The 18686-nt window shown below is 43.4% G+C and overlaps 1 protein-coding gene across 2 annotated transcripts in view; it reads right to left on the bottom strand.

Moving 5' to 3' along the window:
- CRIM1 (cysteine rich transmembrane BMP regulator 1) overlaps nt 1–18686 on the bottom strand; it is a 205040-nt gene that overhangs the window by 107185 nt on the left and 79169 nt on the right. Inside the window, exons 3-4 of one of the 2 annotated variants that reach the window (XM_020910060.2) lie at nt 3130–3372; nt 1947–2067 (exon numbers count right to left, since the gene is read on the bottom strand). In XM_020910060.2, the coding sequence (XP_020765719.2) occupies nt 1947–2067; nt 3130–3372 (364 nt within the window). The remainder of the gene's footprint in view (nt 1–1946; nt 2068–3129; nt 3373–18686) is intronic. The other variant, XM_070476803.1, reaches the window with a different exon arrangement.

Below are 18686 nucleotides of genomic sequence, written 5' to 3'. Positions count from 1 at the left end.
TTTACCGTGGGATTTCTGAATGGCTTCCTTCTCCCTATTTCCAACTTCTACATTAAAGCCACCTTTAACTGACCACTCTTTGGTTCTGAATGCCAATGTAAAAATTATGTCAACATATAGTAACCGTACCGAGGTTTATGTTTTACAGGACCCATGGAAGCATGGGGATAAAACGGAAGGCCTCTGCTCGAACCTCCTTTCCAAAGTGATGTTCTTCCTAAGCATCTCTGGAAGGTGGCCACCCAGAGGGAGAGAAGGCTCTCCAGCTACAGGGAGCTCAGTTTATCTCCGGAAACAGCCCAGTTCATGACTGTACATCATTAGTTGTGAAAAATTATTTTTTCCTTAAGTTGAGATTAAATACGCCTTCCTGTGGCTTCTATCCATTTTGACCCCCTAGCGTGACTGAAGAGATAGCCTACTGTGCCTCCTACATACAGATGGTGCTACATTATGTTCGTAACAGTGCACTGAGACTTGTCCCTTTTCCTCTCTACAGGTGTTATGAATCTACAACTGGCTCACTTTTGATTAAGTGGTCTAATATCATGCGCCACCTCTCTTTTCATGAAGACCTTGAAAGGACATCTGTCGCTGGTAGCAATGCTCCATTTTCTTCCTTTACTGATAAGTAAATATGTCTGCATGATACTTCACCCCTTTCCAAGCACTTCACATAAATTAACACATTGTAATGTCATAAGAAAGGGCTGCACCACTGTAGGTTGGTGTCACAGAAATCTTTGCACGTGTTTTATGATACACTATAAAGGACTGGGCGAGTCCTGTAAAATACGTCTGAGACAATCCTATGGTTTCTCTCAGGACAATGATCAGGAAATGCCAAAGAATTAAAGCACTTTAAGAGCAGAAAGAAGAAACCAGTAATAAGAACCAATTCTGGATGTCTACTCCAATCCCAGACAAATCACTGATACTTACCTTAACTAGAGACCATACACATTCCTATCTTAGCAAACCATCTGTATCATCACAATTACTCATGCAACAGATCGAGATGCTAAGTGCCTGGCACTGGGACTAGGGGAGAAGGAGGCTAGAAGTGGGGTTAAGGAAGGCACCATGTTAACTTTGGATATTAACTGTGGACCAGAAGTTGAAAAAAACGAGATGACTTTGTCAAAATCATGCCTTAGTGACCTGGGAAAGCTGGAGGGGAGGATCTGGCAGGAAGAGAGGAGGGCAACTCAGCAGGGGAGACAGCATGTAAATCCCCCGTTTCCAAGCTCAGTCTTTCCAGAAGCAAAGCACAAAGTGCCTGCTCTATGGTGGTCCTATGAATCCGGCAAGGATGGGGTCTGGGCACCCCTGAGTTCTAGAGTAAGCCTAGTCCCATAGGCTTAAAAAGACGTCATGCTACTACGACTAAAATGACAGCAGTTTTTCCTCTATCAAGCCAAAGAGAAATTTGTTTGTTACTCCAGAAAGCATTATAGAAATCTAAACTCATTGTGGCCTAGGCAAGTTATGGGTCTGGGTAGATGTGCAATAACAAACGTCCAGGATCCCTGAGGAGCAATTCTATGACGCGTGCAGTGCTTCGTCCCATTGGACACAACAGTTAAACACCTTAAGATTCACTGCGGAGGATCAAATGACATGCCTACCATGGATCCACACCTCTCTGCCTACCTGGCTAGATACTGAGGGACACGCTTCCTTCTCAGGACCCCGCCTAGAAAGTGCACAGGTGCCCCAGGCTGGGGACCCTCTAAGGGTCAGGGACTTATCCTGAGGATGCCTGCCTTTGACCCATACGTGGAACTACCAAGTCACAGGAACAGTTCAGTGACTTCTCCACACAAACAGGGGGATCTTGGGGTTCCCTGGCACTGGGGAAAAGCAAACTGCATGCTTGAAACTGATTTTTAGATGCAACCACACTGGACAGAGGAGAAAGCGTGATAAACAGACAACAGACCAACCTTGTTGGAAGAGTGCAGCAGCCATCCGCGGTGAGCCTGACTTGGGTCTCGTAGCTGTCCAGGGGGCACACGGTTTGCTGAAAGGAGGGGCACTCCACGGTGCTGCAGTCCACACTGAAAACTGGGGGGCAAACAGAGGCACGGGTCACTGCTACGTTTGCTTGCACTTAAGAGTTCCCAGATGAAAACCCTGGCTCTTTGCATTTTTGCAGTTTCCTTGTTTCCTGAAAACCCTGTCTTGGCACTGGCATTTTCATTTCAGTCAATGTGACAGAACTATAATATGACCCAAGCTTTCTGTTCAAGAAAAGAAGGGAACAAGCCACGGAAAAGTTAAGATGCAGACACAGAGAGAGACGAAGAGTTAGACCAGTGGTGGTTCTGTGGATGGTGACGATCAGCCAGAGGTATTTCAGATGAAACAGTTCAAGAGATGAGCAAGGGATGGCGGGGCTTGAGCATTTAACTAGCAGTTGAAAAAAAAAAAAATCTGACCGATGGTTAGAAACTTTCGAAGAGGCAATCACTCCAGTCCAAACCTATTCACAGACCACAATGCAGCCACAAGAACAAGGACGTTAGAAATGCCATAGAGCAAGGAACAGCTGGGACATGACAACAGAACAAATGTGGCAGAGAAGTTGAGTAAATAGTCAAAGATGACTTAGCACATGCTATAAAGTCAGCCAAGGAATGGTGTGGAGCAGGCAAGAAGCAAGACAGAGGCTGAGCATCTCACTGTAAGATGGCTGGCACTTTGATGCATCTATTCATCTAAAAATAACTTTCTGTTTTATGTATGATGATTGTTTTAAATGTAGTACTTTAAAATGACAGATATATCTGCAAATGAGGATGATGACCTTCTCTGGGGAAATGAAGGAGGCAGCCATAGGACCATAAATTTTAACCCTACTGCCCCTATCAAGCAAACTTTGAAAGAAAAAAAAAAAGAAGAGAAAAAAAGCCAGGATCCCTCTCCGAAGGTGCTTATGTACCAGTTGATTATCTGGTCCTCTGACTGGAGGGCAGAAGTCAGACTGCCAGTAGCTCAAAGTAGCAGGTCTGCAGACCCCATCAGCAGAGCGTGTGCATGGGGCGGTGGGGCAGGGGAGGTGGTGGTTGGCTGCTGCTACCCTCTGATGCAAAGCAGCGAGGCTGCTGGGACCACACCTGTGCATACCTGGTTTGCACTCATAGAGGTCACAGCACTCTCCCGGCTTCCCTGAGGCTTTGGACACAAGGATGTTCAGGTATCCTGGCTGGCAGACTTTCCGCAGGCAGCCCGCGGGGTCACACACACAGCGGCTGGGGAGGGGGCAGCACTCCCCGGGGGGCGCGTAGCCCTCGATCAGAACGGAGTCTTCAGGACAACGTGGAGAGAACTGGACTTCACAGCGGGCCTTGGAGCAATCTGGCTTCTCTTCTAAATGGGAGAGAAAGAGTTTAGCACAGGCCCAGGGGGGCAGCGTGGAGCACTTTCTCCAGAAGCACAGGCAGTCTTTATGACCTAACTAGCCAAGAGGAGACAGATACCCAGCAAGAACCTCAAATGCAGCTGAGCCTCTCGTGGGACTCTCTCCGGAGATCTGCTCATGACACCAGAGTGAGAGGTGGACACTGCCTCTCCCATCATCCTATCTCCTTTCCTTGTGCTGAACAATCCATGTCCAATACATGGACCAGATGAAGAAAGACCAAGGGAAGATGAGGATGTGCCATGGAGACTCTGAAAATGGGACTGAGTCGCTGACCAACGAAAAGATCTTTAGTTTGAAAGGAGTTTTAAAGGCTGTTCTTTGTGAACAGTGTACATTTAAACACCAAAAATAGACCCACAAATACCTAATGGCTATTTTGGGGTCTGGAGACAAGGTGCATGGCAGTCAGCATGGAGGAAGCTGACCTCCCGGCTCTGAAACTTGAGGCGATGAAGTACTAAGATGATATGAAAGCTTCAGCAAGATGGATATTGAGCCCAATTCCCATGTTCTTTCCCTAAATGACAGCTGGAGTGCTTCTGTCCCTAGCAGAGGTCCATCAGATGTATCTTGTTCTCCTTTCTCCAGTATTGTGCCACCAACCTACTGCTGCACTTCCATTTTAGACAGTAAATAAATAAATCAAGCAAAGACAGACCGAGTTTATGAAACCCCAGTCCACAGCTCAGTTTCTTGGTTTGAGCTTTCAAGAAACCTTCAGCAACATTAGGCCCTGGAGAAAAAAACCCTGAAATAAACCAAAAGCACATCATCACAGCCCCATGACCTCTGGGGGAAAAGAGTTTGGGACTTTTTGGGGGAAAACACACCATGTGGTACTGGGGTATGTTCATAAACTGTCTTTCCTAGAGCGACCCACAAAGAATCACAAAGCTGGGTAAGGTGCAAGAGGTCTCCCAGTTTATCCTTCTAAGTTAAAAACTGTAGTCTGTTTTGCAGATAAAGAACCTAAAGCCCAAGCATTCAAGTGATCTATCTAAGGTTAGTGGTAAAAACAAAGCAAGAATCCAGGCCTCCTCACTTCTAGTCCACTTAGCTCTTTATATTACAAAAGTAGGTCTATTTACAAAATCTAAGTGTCCCTCAGGTCATTTTCAACCTTGATTGCTGCATCCTTCATTTCACCGTCAGTCTCCCTTGTCTAACTATTTCTTGTCTAATCAAAAGACAGCATAGGTGAGCCTTCATGCCCACAGTTCTAGCAAATTCATGCAAAGATATTTCCCGAGTGCCTGCTGTCCCAGCAGCCTTGTTTCCACAAGGAAAACAGAGATCCCTGCCCTCATACAGTTTACAATGCAGGAGAGAGTGGTATAAAATAATCGGTGCAATAAATAAGCAAACTCTATACTGGGAGCAGGTGGTAAGTGCTGGGTGTTGTGGGGTGGCGGGGGGAGCAGAACAGAGCAAGGGGGAATCAGAGTGCATGGAAGAAGTGGCGGGGGCGAGGGGGTCCAGTTACAATTTGGTCGGAATAGGCACCACTGGGAAGCTGATGTCTGAAGAGGCTTACAGAAGTGAGGGGTGGGCCACAGAGAAGCACATCCCAGCAGAGGGCACCGCTACAGCACGTCTGCAAGTCCCAAGAAGAGCAACAGGCCAGCCTGGCAGCAACAGGATGCGCAGAGGATGCATATACCCGATTTCACATCACAACCCTGAGCAACTGCCTTGAGAAGAGAACATAATTAAAAGGAATTCCGTTCTGGATCCCCATCAGTGTGGGCAGAACAGATCAAAGAGCTGAGGAGGAGAAAGCTGTATGGGAGACGAAGCATGTGAAGTACGTTGATGGATGATCTGGCAAATACAAACACATGGTCTCATAATTGATAAGAGGGCTACGACTTTAACTGCAACTAGCACTTAATTTCTACTCTTGTTAATGTGTTGTCATCGACGTATTCTGTATCACATTCTACTACATTCTAATCACGCAAAACATTTGTTACGTATGATCAGATTTCTCAAACATATGCTTCAACACAACCCAACACATTAGATCTTCCTATTTATTCTGCTCTTTTAAGTTTCTTTTAACAGTTCCAACATTGTCACCTACTGGTGTATATTTTGTATCTCAAGCCTTGAGAGATTTACTTAAGACCTGCCTTAGTCACACAGGTGGGATTAAGGTAGGCCACCACAAACACTGTCTGAAACACAGTCTGAAATGACTTAAGAATGTAAAAAATAAGGATTAAATCTTACTAAATGCTTTTTCAACTTTTGTCAAGATTCATATTGGCTTTCCCTTTAATTTACTAATATGATCAATTAGTAGATTTCAAACCAGTCTGAGGATAAACCCTCTTTCTAAAGACCCAGCTGGATTTGCCTTCCTAACATTTTAAGAATTTTAGATCAATAAGTTTGTAATACTAGCCTGAAGCTCTCTCTTTGTGTGGATGTGTGCATGCACACTGGCCTCATCCAGTCTTAGTTTTAGAACTTTCTTAATGAAATGTTTATCATTCTACCTCTTTCTCGGCTATATGGCAGTTCAAGTAACCCAAGATTTACCTATTCTTTGATGTTTTCATACAACTCACTTATGAAACTACCTGAACTCTGTAGTTTTTTTTTTTTTTAAAGAAGGAAAGAACAGATTTCTTCTTTGGTTACTAGATTATTCAGGTGTTCCACCTCTTTTAGAATTATCTGTACTAACATATACTAGTGAAGAAATATCTCATTCACCTAGATTTTCTAATTCACTTCAGGCTTTACAGACCAAGCTTTCTTTATTTATATGTTCAAGGGTTCTTTCAAGTTTTCAAATCTATTCCTTCTTTGTTCTTCAGAATGTTTAACTGGCTCTCCTCTAAATTTAAAGATCAATGCTTAGTTCACTTTCTCTTTTATTTTCTCAGAAGTGTGAATAATTTTAATTATGATTTTAATACTTTAGCCAGATGCTGTTTTTGTTCTAATTTCTGATATGCACTACTTTAACGTAACTCATCATTTCTAATTCAATTTGATCTTCTCTTTAAAGACATTTAAGATCAGTGTTACCAAATTTCAGCATGGGTAGATTTTCTTTGGCTTTCTTTTTGAGTTTAATTTATAGTTTCACTGCCGTATTGTCAGAGAATTTAGACTATACAATCTTCTACTTCTGTTAATTTCTTGAGTTTATCCTTTTTTGGTTTTTTTGGCATGGCAGTATGTTTACATGGCCAATGGCCAACTTTAAAATACATGAGTATTCATAAAGGACATATATTCTGTTTATTGAATACAAACCTGTAAATCTATTAAATCAAGCTTAATTATGACCCTCAGCTTACCCAGATCTTACACTTTTTACCTGATTTCCAAGAAGTATCTATAAAAATCTCCCACTATGAACCAGCAATTCTCCTTGTATTTCTAACAGCTTTTAATTCTTCAAGGCTGTGTTGATAACTTCATGATTAGCAGGCTTAAGATTCAAGCATGTTATACTGACTTGGCAAACTGTAAAGTGATGATGCTTTCAAGGAATTTAGATTTCTAAGATTAATTTTTTTTATTTTGTAACCATTAATGTTCTAGCTTTATTCTTTTCTTCTACCATCTATTCACCTTTCAATAGATTACCTAGAACACTTACTCATCCAGCATTCTTTCCTTCCTCCAACCAGTCATCTGTCACTTAAACCCAACTACGGTTACCATAGCACCAGGAATTGTTTTTCTAATACCTTCTTTCTCAGCCTGTTTCTAAATAATTCCTGTAGTAGATTTCATTTATTCATTTGTCTCTCCTCCATCTCTCTTTCATGGAGAAAATAAGGCGAAAACTACAGACCCACTATGTATTTTTCTATCATTTAGAAAGCTGCTATGACATTACCTCTGAATTTTGAGTTTTATCCATTTGAACAGAAGCCTCTCCTAACTCTTTCCCTATGGTGTCTAACAAATCAATATATAATACTTAATTAACAAGCTTTTCAGTCTGGTTCTCCTGGCAACACTTCGAAACTGGCATCTTAAAAAAAAAAAGAAAAGAAAACTGCCCCAGATATAGAAAGACTAAAGTGACAGTATCACTTACAACAGAGATAATTAAGGGAAATATGCTGGTTTCATCACATTAACACCATATTAATAATCTTCCTTTAAGAGGTGAGTCTTCAAAATGCTGAGAGTCACCCAGTATTAAACTGACATTACAATAATAATGGCAAGTTTCTATCAATCCTCATCACTTTAACCCATGTGCCTGCATCTTGGCTATGTGTAGACTTTCTCCAGGTCCATATGTCAAGAGGAAAAGTACAATCATGATCTACAAGTAGCAAATGCATTCAAGATTTTATTTTTTTATTTTTTTGCTTTAAGCACAGATTTAAATAAAACCAAAGCCAAAAGAAAACTGACTAAATAGAAAAAGAAAAATTTTACTGCCAGATCCTCATTCTATTTAGTTTCTGTAGAATCTCACACATCTGACACTGAAGCCTTCTTCCTCTTTCAAAATCTCTTAAAATGGTCACTTAAAAATAACAGCAGATACTCTGTACACTTATTAATGGAAAACAGGCCACGTGAGTGAGTGAAAGTTGCTCAGTCGTGTCCGACTCTATGACCCCATGGATTGTAGCCCACCAGGCTCCTCTGTCCATGGAGTTCTCCAGGCAAGAATACTGGAGTGGGTTGCCATTTCCTTCCCCAGGGATCTTCCCGACCCAGGGATGGAACCCGGGTTTCCTGCAAGGTAGGCATATTCTTTACCATCTGACTCAGCAGGGAAGCCCAAGGCCATGTAAAATGGACTAGTAAATTGAGACTGGCAACTGCAAAGCCAGTGCTTCCGGGCACTCTGCTTTGCTGAAGTCTATCCTGCTTCTCATATATACAGCACAGATGCACACAGGGAACCCATCGTCATTCTGAGACAATCCTTGGGCATTCCTAACTATGGAGATATTTCAAGGGACCCCAAATTTGGATTAGAACTAATGTAGTAGGTAGAGCATGGTATTAAGAAGGGAAGAGTCTGGGATCACTGTTTTCCCCATACCTCACTGGTAATCTCCTTCCTTTATCATAACCTCAATTCCTTTATAATCCAAAGTCCCAGCGTAGCTATGGCATTGATGGAGGGCACCACAGGGGCCACTAGGTGGTCCTGGGAGACACATCTTGGTACCAGTTGAGATGCAATCCATGAATCCTTTTTTAATCCATTCATTCAACACATATTTACTGAGTGGCTTCCATGCACCAGGGAGTCAAGGCAGAGGGCTTAGAGCAGGCAATAAAACAAAGTCCTTGCTTGCCTTCCTGGATTTACCATTCCAGAGGAGTTACACAATAAACAAAGAACTACGCAGCATCATGCCAGATAGCAACAAGTTCCTGGAAGCAGAGTTGGCCATCTGGGTATAAAGTACTGGCCAGGTAGGTGAAGTCAGGTCTCTCTTGAGGACATGGCACCTGCACGAAGACCCGGATAAAAGGTGGAGGGAGGTGGGCAAAAGTAGGGCCAGGAAGGAGGGGTGGTGTCCTAGATATAGGAAACAGCAAGAATAAAGGTTCCAAGGCAAGAACAAGCTTACTCTCCATGTAGAAAATATTTATCTCATGATAGTTAACAAAGAAATCTGAATTAGTCAATTCACAAGTAGAAAATACCAGAAAAATATTTTGATGAGTGACAGTTTTTATTAAGGATTTAATTCTCACTATCAGGCTAGAGCACTGAAAGCAGCATCTACCCATTGGACCCCTTCTCCAGGGGAGGGGGCACCGTGCCGCGCCTCGTGCTCACACCCCTTCACCCTCCCATGTGAGGGAGATGACCTTGGCATCGCTCCCTGGCAGACGAGAAGACAGGCACAGAGAGACTAAGAAACTTGGCGGAGGTCACACAGTAAGTGGCAGAGCCTCCCGAGCACAATCTTCACACTGGTGCACGATGCAAAAAGCAAGAGAGACTTCAACTTTCGTGCTATTTGCATGTTTAGTCAATGGATACAGTTTTGCTCACACGCAGAATGTGAAGGTCACTTGCAAAGATAAAAGAGGTTCAGGGTCTTCGGCTGTGTCCTCGTCACTTTCTGGTTGGCCATTCTCCCCATCTCATTTGCTCCTTGGCCGAACAGACATAAAGGAGGGGCTTTCTTACATCCAGCATTGTTTTGTTCTGAAGGCTTCTATTACAAATGCAAGAGACATGTCATCCTTACGTTTTTAAATTTAGAGACCGACTCCTTTAAAGTTACACTGTGAATTCTTTTCATTCACATTCCATGATTTTATCATAACCTTTTTTGGCAAGCTCTGCAGTGAAGACTTGTTCCACACAATCATAACCCCAAGGGGAAAAAATTAGGCTTGTTGATACAGTCCCAGAAATATTTCATATTTCAGCTCATTCGGAAACACCAGCTGTACTTTCCCAGCATTTTCTTTTAGAATTTAACAGTGATGAAACCCACGCAGAGCCTTTGCTTGGTGGTTTGTTAAGCCTGCCATGTTAAATTGTTTTCAAATACCTAATAAAGTTGTACCAGAGTGGAATATAAATTAGTCCAATGTAAAGAACAATAATGAAATGATCTGTAAGACCACAACATGTGCTTCTTAAACTCAGTGGTTCTCAACCCTGGCTGTGCATTAGGCTCACTCACAAATCCTTTAAGTATGCCACTGTCTTAGAGCCCGTCTCAAATCAATTACATCAGAATCTCTGGGGGAGGAACCTGGGAATTCCTATTTGTTTCAACAGCTCCCTGAGTGAGTCTATCCTGTGATTAGGGAACCACTGTGTTACTTCTTCCAGCAAAATGAGAACCTTTACAATGGAGTTCTCTAGTGACAACAGAGCTTTACCGGGGGCACATTCAAACATCCCGGCCACCGGCAGCTGGCCAAATGCCCAAGCAGCATGAAGCCCTCCAGATGTCTGCCTGCCAGAGTGGTCCAGGCTGTATGCTGAGCCCCGGCTACCTCCGTGAGTCTTCCAGGCCACACATCTTTTCTAAGCAGGATATTACTGAGCTGAACTGTAAACGATGCTTTCAATTAGAGCCTGGCTAGGCCTGCAGCACCTGCAACAGTATCAGCTGGGAGCTTGTGAGAGCTACAGAAACGCAAGCCCGCCCATGCCAGGCCTGCTGAGTCTGAATCTCCATTGGAGCAAGATGCCCAGATGTGACAAAGTGCTCTAGATGGGTGGTTCTCCAACAGTGGTCCATGGACCAGCACATCAGCTTTTCCCGGGAACTTGCTGGAGAGGCAATTCTAAGGCCCAGATCTGACCAGCAGAATCAGAAACTCTGAGCATGGGGCCTGAATAAAAACCCTCTGCTGAACAAAGTCTGTCTGAACAAACCCTCCAGGGGATTCTCATGCGTGCTATCCTTTGAGAACCGCAGTGCTAGAATCCTGATTCTCAACATCAGAATCCCCTGTGGAATTTTTAAAAGGTTCAAAAGCTCAGGATACATCCCAAACCAATTAAGTCAGAATCACTATTAGTGGGACCCCAGTATCAGTCATTTTTAAAAGTCTCCCTGGTGACTGCAATGTACAGTAAGGATTTATTCACTGTTTTGGCACACGCACACACCACTCCCATCCCCTATCCGATGGACAGAGGAGCCTGGCGGGCTACAATGGGCTCACAAAGAGTCGGACACGACTGAGTGACTAACATTTTTTTTTTTTTTTACTAGCACACACACAGCACTCCCATCCCCTATTCTCCCGGAGATTCAAAGCTGCTTTCAATCTTAGCAAATGTGAATCAACAATTTTTCTGGAATCTTCCTGAAAGAGGTCAGAGCTTCCTGGGAGGAATTTGAAAAAAGCTTGGAGGGGTTTCCAGGATCTGTGTCAGGTAGTAGGTGCTGGAGAAAGGAAGCAGGGAGTAGGAGAGAGAGACCCCAAATGGGCCCCATATGCATCTGCCAGGGTTTTATTTTTTATTTTTTTAGTTCTGTCTTTTTTTTTTAAGTTGGAGGCTAATTGCTTTACAATATTGTAGTGGTTTTCAGTGGGATGTTCTGAGAGAATAGCATCAAAACAAGTATACTATCAATGGTGAAACAGATCACCAGCCCAGGTTGGATGCATGAGACAAGTGCTCAGGGCTGGTGCACTGCCAGGGTTTTAAATCATAGTTTATGGAAGTGTATTAGAACTGTTGAGTCCAGAGACATTTTATTTCATCATCTGTTAATTCACACCAGGAACATATATTCAATTTACTCCCAGAGGGATTTGTCATTCAAATAATGACATTCATATATTCATATATATACATATATACACATATATATATAACAAGTTTTCAAAATATAACAATGAATTAATTTTTTCAAAATCCTGGCAATAAAATAAGGCCTAAGGAGAGCCTGGATAAATGTAAAAGAACTGAAGATTGGTTTCAAAAAGATTAATTTTACCTAATAAACTATATAGCCTTTTCTGAATACTTCTTGTCCCCTTCTTGCCATATACATGAGCCCACAAAAAATGAATGAAAATTATTAGAGAATGAGACAAATGACTAATGAGGAAAGACTTAAATGAACTTAATTTGTACAGTCAGTTCAGCAACATCTTAAGAGGAATCTTCATAACAGCTTGAAAATGTCACAGAGGCATAAACATTAGAAATGAGGAACTCTCCAGGGTGGCGTAAATGGAAGGCAACATCCATTATCAAACACAAACAAAGCCTCTATTGTGCTGAGTGGTTCTGAGACTTTTGGGTGGGTCACTTTCCATACTTCAAATTTTCCTCCAGAGGAAAAGGATGCTGCTACTAACTTGGTTGTTACTTTGTGTAAATGTGACACGGATTTGAGAAAACAGACTAAAATGCCAGATGTTTAAAAGGTGAAACGAAGGATCTGTCGGACGGGCGTCCCATCTGTAAAAGGAGGCACTGGCCTTTGTGGGTGCCTAATGAGCCTACTCCAACCAGAAGCCCTGTGAGCCCTTCTGATGCAATCAGGTTCCAGGGGCTCTCGGCCTCTGCTTGTTTAAGGAAGACCAACAAATAACTAAATGTTGGATTAAAGGAGGGGACAGTCTTTTTTTTTTTTTAATAACTCTAATATTTGTTATCACTGTAGAGCTTTTGCAGTATAGTAGGAAATGTGATCTTATGTGATTTTAAAAATCAAAAGAACTGTAAACCAAGGGCTCTGTCAATAATACTGTCAATACTTTCCTGAGTCCCAGAGGTGGTATATGGATCTCAAACATCTTCAGAAGGACTCCAAAGAATATTACGTGCCAACCTAACATCTTCAGAGGTTCCTCAAAGTGACTACATTTATGTGGTTAAAATAACAAATCAACCACAAAAGGCAGATGAATAAAGGACAGTGGAGTCTACAGAACACTGCTGCTCCTCTGTCTCTGCTGACGACAGCAGGCAAATGAACAGCAAGCTCTCTTACTGCTCAACTGGTAGTTCTCATGAGGGTTTGCACATTCTGGGGGAAAAAAAACACATGCGGCTAAAAATATAGAAACAGTTTTGAAAAAATATTTTGGCCATTTATATTTTCCTTCCTCTTCCTACTTTTCTTTTTTCTGTTTTACTGAAGATAAACTACTTGTCTGTATCACTTATTTGTCATTTAACAGAGGTTAGTTTTTAATTTTCCTTACATGGGAGTCAGTTAAGCTATGGGTTTACCACTAATGTTTGAGAGCCAGAAAGAACTATGTTCAAATCTTGACTTTTCTACAACTAGCTGTGTGATCTCTCTGGGTCATAATTTCCTCAGGGTTGTTATGTCAAGGAGATAAATATTGCAAGTAGGCCTATGCCTGGCACATCTATGTGCCCAACTAATAGTAGTTCTTATCATCCCCATCGTTAATTATCAGGAAAAGTCTTGGCTTTGAGTTAGACCTCAGAATACTCAATACACCCGTGTATTGAACAGGGCATAAAAATACCTGTTCCACAAGGACTCTTGTGAAACCATAAGACAGCACAGGGAACTCTGCTCAATGTTATGTGGCAGCTGGATGAGAGGAGAGTCTGGGGGAGAATGGATACAGGTGTATGTATGGCTAAGTACTTTTGCTGTTCCCTGAGGCTACCACAACATTGTCAATCAGCTATATTCCAATACAAAATAATAAGGAAAAAAAAAACTTACAACACTTCTTAGAGACTAAAAGAATATACACATTCTTTCAAATATAAAATCTTATATAAATATAAAAGAATATTTCATATATTTTATATGTATGCATATGTATGTGTATAAACACACACACACACACACACACCACACTCATAGGCTCTCTGATTAGCCCACTTTCTGTCTCACTTTGTTTTAAACCTAGCGCTCAACATGATGCCTGGGCATAATGAACACAGATAAGATCATTAAATGTTTGCTCTCAATGACAAAGGTAAGTGTTAGTCACTCAGTCGTTTCCAACTCTCTGCGACCCCATGGACTGTAGCCCACCAGGTTTCTCTATCCATGGAATTCTCCAGGCAAGGGTACGGGAATGGGTTGTCTTTCCCTTCTCCACAGGATCTTCCTGACCCAGGGATTGAACTCAGGTCTCCTGCACTACAGTCAGATTCTTTACCTTCTGAGGCACTAGGGAAGCTCAGGACAGACAAAGGTAAAGATGACCATCACGCACATAAATGTGCTATGCATCACCCCACACATACACACTGCACCATGCCCAACACACATCATCATCTTACTACGCTAAAAGTTGTGTTCAAGTGCTGCGGCTCTGTCAGCTTCCACTACTTTATTCGTTCCTTTTTTGTTGTAAAGGTTACTTATAAAGACTAGTTCCTCACTCTGGAGAGAAGACAGGCAGCTGACTTATTCATGTAGTGTTCCCTGGAGAGTCTTCCCCAGCTATTTCTGCATTCAGGATTGTGGATGGGCCCTGCTTCCAGAGACCCGACTGACAAGACGGCATATACGCTAACAAGCGACTCCCCCACACAAAGGCCTCCTGACCTTTACCCCTGCGCCCTGAAGGAAGGCTCTCCCGGTGGGAGAAACCACCTCTTCACTGCAGACCACCTTTGACGGTCAGCACCTCTCAGAAGAGCCTCGCTCCCTTCCCAGGACTTTCTGTGAAGACTTCTCCACCTCTCTCTGACCGTTCCTTTGGGTCCCGCTCCAGCTTTCTGATCAGACGTGCACCGGGCCGAGCCCTGAAAGGCCCCCCGTTTCTATGCTATCTGTGTACCCACGGTGTGAACCCTCGCCCACCGCGAAGGCAGCCGGAGACTGCAAACACGCGAGCCGCAGCTGAGCAAAGGGATGTGTTTACTCTCCATCCTGAACTACAACTTGACCTGCAGCAAAAACAAAAATACTGCAATGTGTATTTTTTCCCAGAAATGATAATTATAGTACTCCAAACATTTTTCAAACTTCAACTACCAAAATGGAAAAGGCATCTCAAAAAATAATTTATTAAACAGGCACTTATATTCTTGGTAGCCCTTACATGGAAATTCCACTTTTTTTTTCTTCATAGCCATGAAAGGGCTTGGCTCCTGGCTCAAAACCCTCTTCCAGACTAACGCTGGACTCGAGGTAAGTGGCTGAAGAGCCTTCCCTCTTCATTTGCAGTCAGCAAGGGGCCATAGCACTTTTTGCCACTTTAAAAGTACTCGCAATGGTAAGGAGCGAAGTCTGTACACGGGGTGATACAAAGGCACGTCCGCACAAGTGGCTGCGGACAGATGTGGAGACAGGTGGCCACATTCAGAAGGTACAGTATTTAGAGCCACTTTAGGAGCAGCATATGAATCCCAGCTTACTTTCCCTCCTCTCTCTGAAGAGGATGTTTCCTCACCACATTCCCCACCCGATCCTTTTTCTCTAGCTGCAGTTTTTCTGGACCAGTAACTCTCATCAGGATACAGGCATTGTAACCAACACTCTCAGCTCTTCCACATTCATTAGAGTCTCATCTAAACATGGTGGAGGGCTTCAGAAACACAGGCTCTGAGCCTCACCTCCAGAGCTGCTGACTGAGTTCTGCTGGGTTCGTGCCTGAGAACATGCATTTCTGACAAACCCACAGGTTACTGATGCTGCTGTCTGAGTACCAAGCTTTGAGGACCACTGCTGTGGACCCTATCTGTTCCCCTCTTGTAAGCTCAGCCAGGTTTTCCAGTTGGCTCACTGGTAAAGAAATCGTCTGCCAGTCAGGAGACTCAGGTTTGATCCCTGTGTCAGGAAGATCCCCTAGAGAAGGGCATGGCAACCCACTCCAGTATTCCTGCCTGGGCAATCCCATGGACAGAGGAGCCTGGCGGGCTAGTCCATGGGGTTGCAAAAGAGTTGGACAGGACTCAGCAGCTCAACAGCCGCAAAGCTCAGCCAGCCTCTGCCCTGCCCAGGCAAAGCTGTCCTCTACCTTTGCTTCTGCCTCTTAAGGACGTGGTAGAGCCTGCTTTAGGAATAAGAGAACAGTAAGGCATGCGGGACGAACTTGATGAAACTGAACAACAGAGGTCCTAGCCAGTCTCACCAAGTTTCACATTAAATAGCAACTCGATGGAGCTACCATCTCGGGCCAGAGCGAGGGTTCAGAGAGCGGCTCATGGAGACAGCAGGCACTCTGCTCAGGCCTGGATGCTGGAGGGCAAGAGAGGGCTGTGTCGCTGCCAATGGACACCATGCTTAGTGCTGGAGCTGCTCCCCCACTTCAGGGACACAGCTTATTTCCAAATATTTTCAAATACAACAAAGGACATAATGATTCCATTAGTAAGTCTAAGCAGAACAAATTAAAGGGGACAGAGCAGTTTACGATGAAGCAATTCTCACAAATGCATGCCCTACTAATTGGGAATTTGTGGCAATTTGGAATAAGTGCCATGAAATTTAACTTCATGTGTATTACGGGCTCCATGAAGTTGCTTGGGACCTAAGTTCCTTTATTTTTTGGCTCTTCAAAACCTGCTGTGTTAGAGGACTGCTCCGGCAGTCCAATGGTTGAGACTGTGCTTCCGCTGCAGGGGTTTCAACTCCTGACATGGGAACTAGGGTCCACGCCTGCCTGCGAGGGAGTCTGGAAATGTCATCTTTATTCTGGGTGGCCATCTCTCTACTTAAAATTGTGTATCTATGGGAGAACAGGGGAATGGACATGTGGGTATGAGGAGGAGAAACCTGGACAGTAAGGTTCCTAGGAAAGTCCACTGTATAAATAAGGGAAGTACCTTGCTTGCCCTTTGAGGAATGAAAGTACAAAAAGCATTCTGAAAAATCACCTGGGAAACACTCAAATAAGCAATACATGTGCTTCATACCAAAGATCCACATCTAGATGTTAAAAGTACCTGGAAGATGCTTATTCATTCAGCAACTCCACAAATATTTAATAATCAATGACCATGAATGAGACATGGTAATAAGTTATATATTTTAATAAACCCTTAGCTATCAATGAGCCTAGATTTTTCACACATATAAACTTCAAGCAGAAAGCCTGGGCTTTTTTGAAATGTTCTGTAACTCACCATTTTCAACAAATCAACCTAATCTTTTCTATAACTAAAGTATTAAAAAAAAATGATGGACTGGAGATCTGAAGGTTTAATTGCAAAAGAGTAAAGGAAATAATATACTTGTTCTTACATAAAAATGTGGGAATGTTTCTATCCATAGGACTTACTTGCTGAAGGAGGAAAAAAGTTTTCTTCATCAGAAATTCTTATAAGTAGGGAAGATAGTGGCCTAGAGAAGCCAGGTGACTTGCCCAGATCACTGGACCTAGAAGGGCCAAAAGCCAGGTCTCCTGAGGAATCCCACAGTGGCTCCACTAAGACGCACCATCATCATCCTAACTTTCTGATCTTCCAGTCTTAAGTCTGAGAGTTGTCTCTTCATTAATAGTAAAAACTGCTTAGATTCTAGCTTAATAAATATCTGATCATAAAACTTTATCATGACATCAGCTAAATATACAAAGCAAACCAAACCAAAATAACCTTTGTAAGCAGAATGGCTCAGAAAGGTCCGAAGAGCAACCTCTGGTCACAGGGTGGCTGGGGTGCTATCCACCACCCAGGTGCTGAGAGGCTATACACCCACACACGCAGAGCCTCACCCTCTGAGACACAGAGAACAAACATGCTGGGAGTGGGAGGGATGGCAGGCTTGCCAAGACGGACTACACTGGCATCTGTGTGCACGGCAAAGGCCCTGGGACTGGGCCATGAAGGGAGACGACTCCCATGAGGAACACTCTAGTGCCTTCATACCACAGGGACGGCTCTGTAACAGTTCAATCCCCAGGAAATTTAGAGCTCTGGCAATTTCCCCAGCCCGTTCAGAATATGAGGTCCAGCTAGAAGAAAAGTGGAAACTAAGACCAGAGGAGCTGGTCATACCAGACAGGGTCTTTCAGCATTGAAGATGGTAGAAAGCTTCATGTGGAAGCTAGAGACCACTCTCTGCTCTAGTTCTGCTCCTTGGTTTTATGGTAGAACGGGCTTCCCTGGTGGCTCAGATGGTAAAGAATCCACCTCCAATGTGGGAGACCTGGGTTCGATCCCTGGGTTGGGAAGATCCCCTGGAGGAGGGCATGGCAACCCACTCCAGTGATTCTTGCCTGAAGAAACCCCATGGTCAGAGAAGCCTGGCGGGCTATAGCCCACAGGGCTGCACACGACTGAGCGACTAAGCACGCTGTGCGCTCACAGACTTACCTGTACATCTGCTCCCGGTGAAACCCTACGGATGTGCACAGCCCACAATACAGAGACTCAGTCTTGATACTGAGTGTATGCTTCTGCCTGCCCAGTCTCGTCAGAGCACTGTGGGTTCCTTCTCCAGCAATGAGAAGACAGCCAGCTGCTCTGCTCCCTGCCTTTTTCTCCTCTTTTCCTTACTAGTGTCCTGTTTAAAAATCATAGCTATCCTTATCCCCAGGAAAGCCACTCTTTAAAACTCAGGGTTTATTTATGTCAATACTATCTTTTGTCCATGTTATAACTGGGAGTTTAAAAACTTGCCTTGGAAGGAAACTAGATATGAACTAGGTGCAGTGGGGGGTGAAGGTAATCCCACAATGACAGTGATACTGGGAGCCTGATGGCTTGCTATATGTGAATTTCTATTCTAAGCACTTTTCAACAACAGAGTAAGAGGCCACCTTTCTCCCTGATCTAATGCCCAATCTCAGACCTCTAGGATTTAGGGAAGATAAGCCTTTCACTGTGTGGATCACAATAAACTGTGGAAAATTTTGAAAGAGATGGGAATACCAG

The sequence above is a fragment of the Odocoileus virginianus genome, chromosome 2, assembly GCF_023699985.2.
Source record: "Odocoileus virginianus isolate 20LAN1187 ecotype Illinois chromosome 2, Ovbor_1.2, whole genome shotgun sequence".
NCBI classification, from domain to species: Eukaryota; Metazoa; Chordata; class Mammalia; order Artiodactyla; family Cervidae; genus Odocoileus; species Odocoileus virginianus.
The sequence above is the reverse complement of the archived record's forward strand: the minus strand, read 5'-3'. Positions and strand labels throughout refer to the sequence as shown.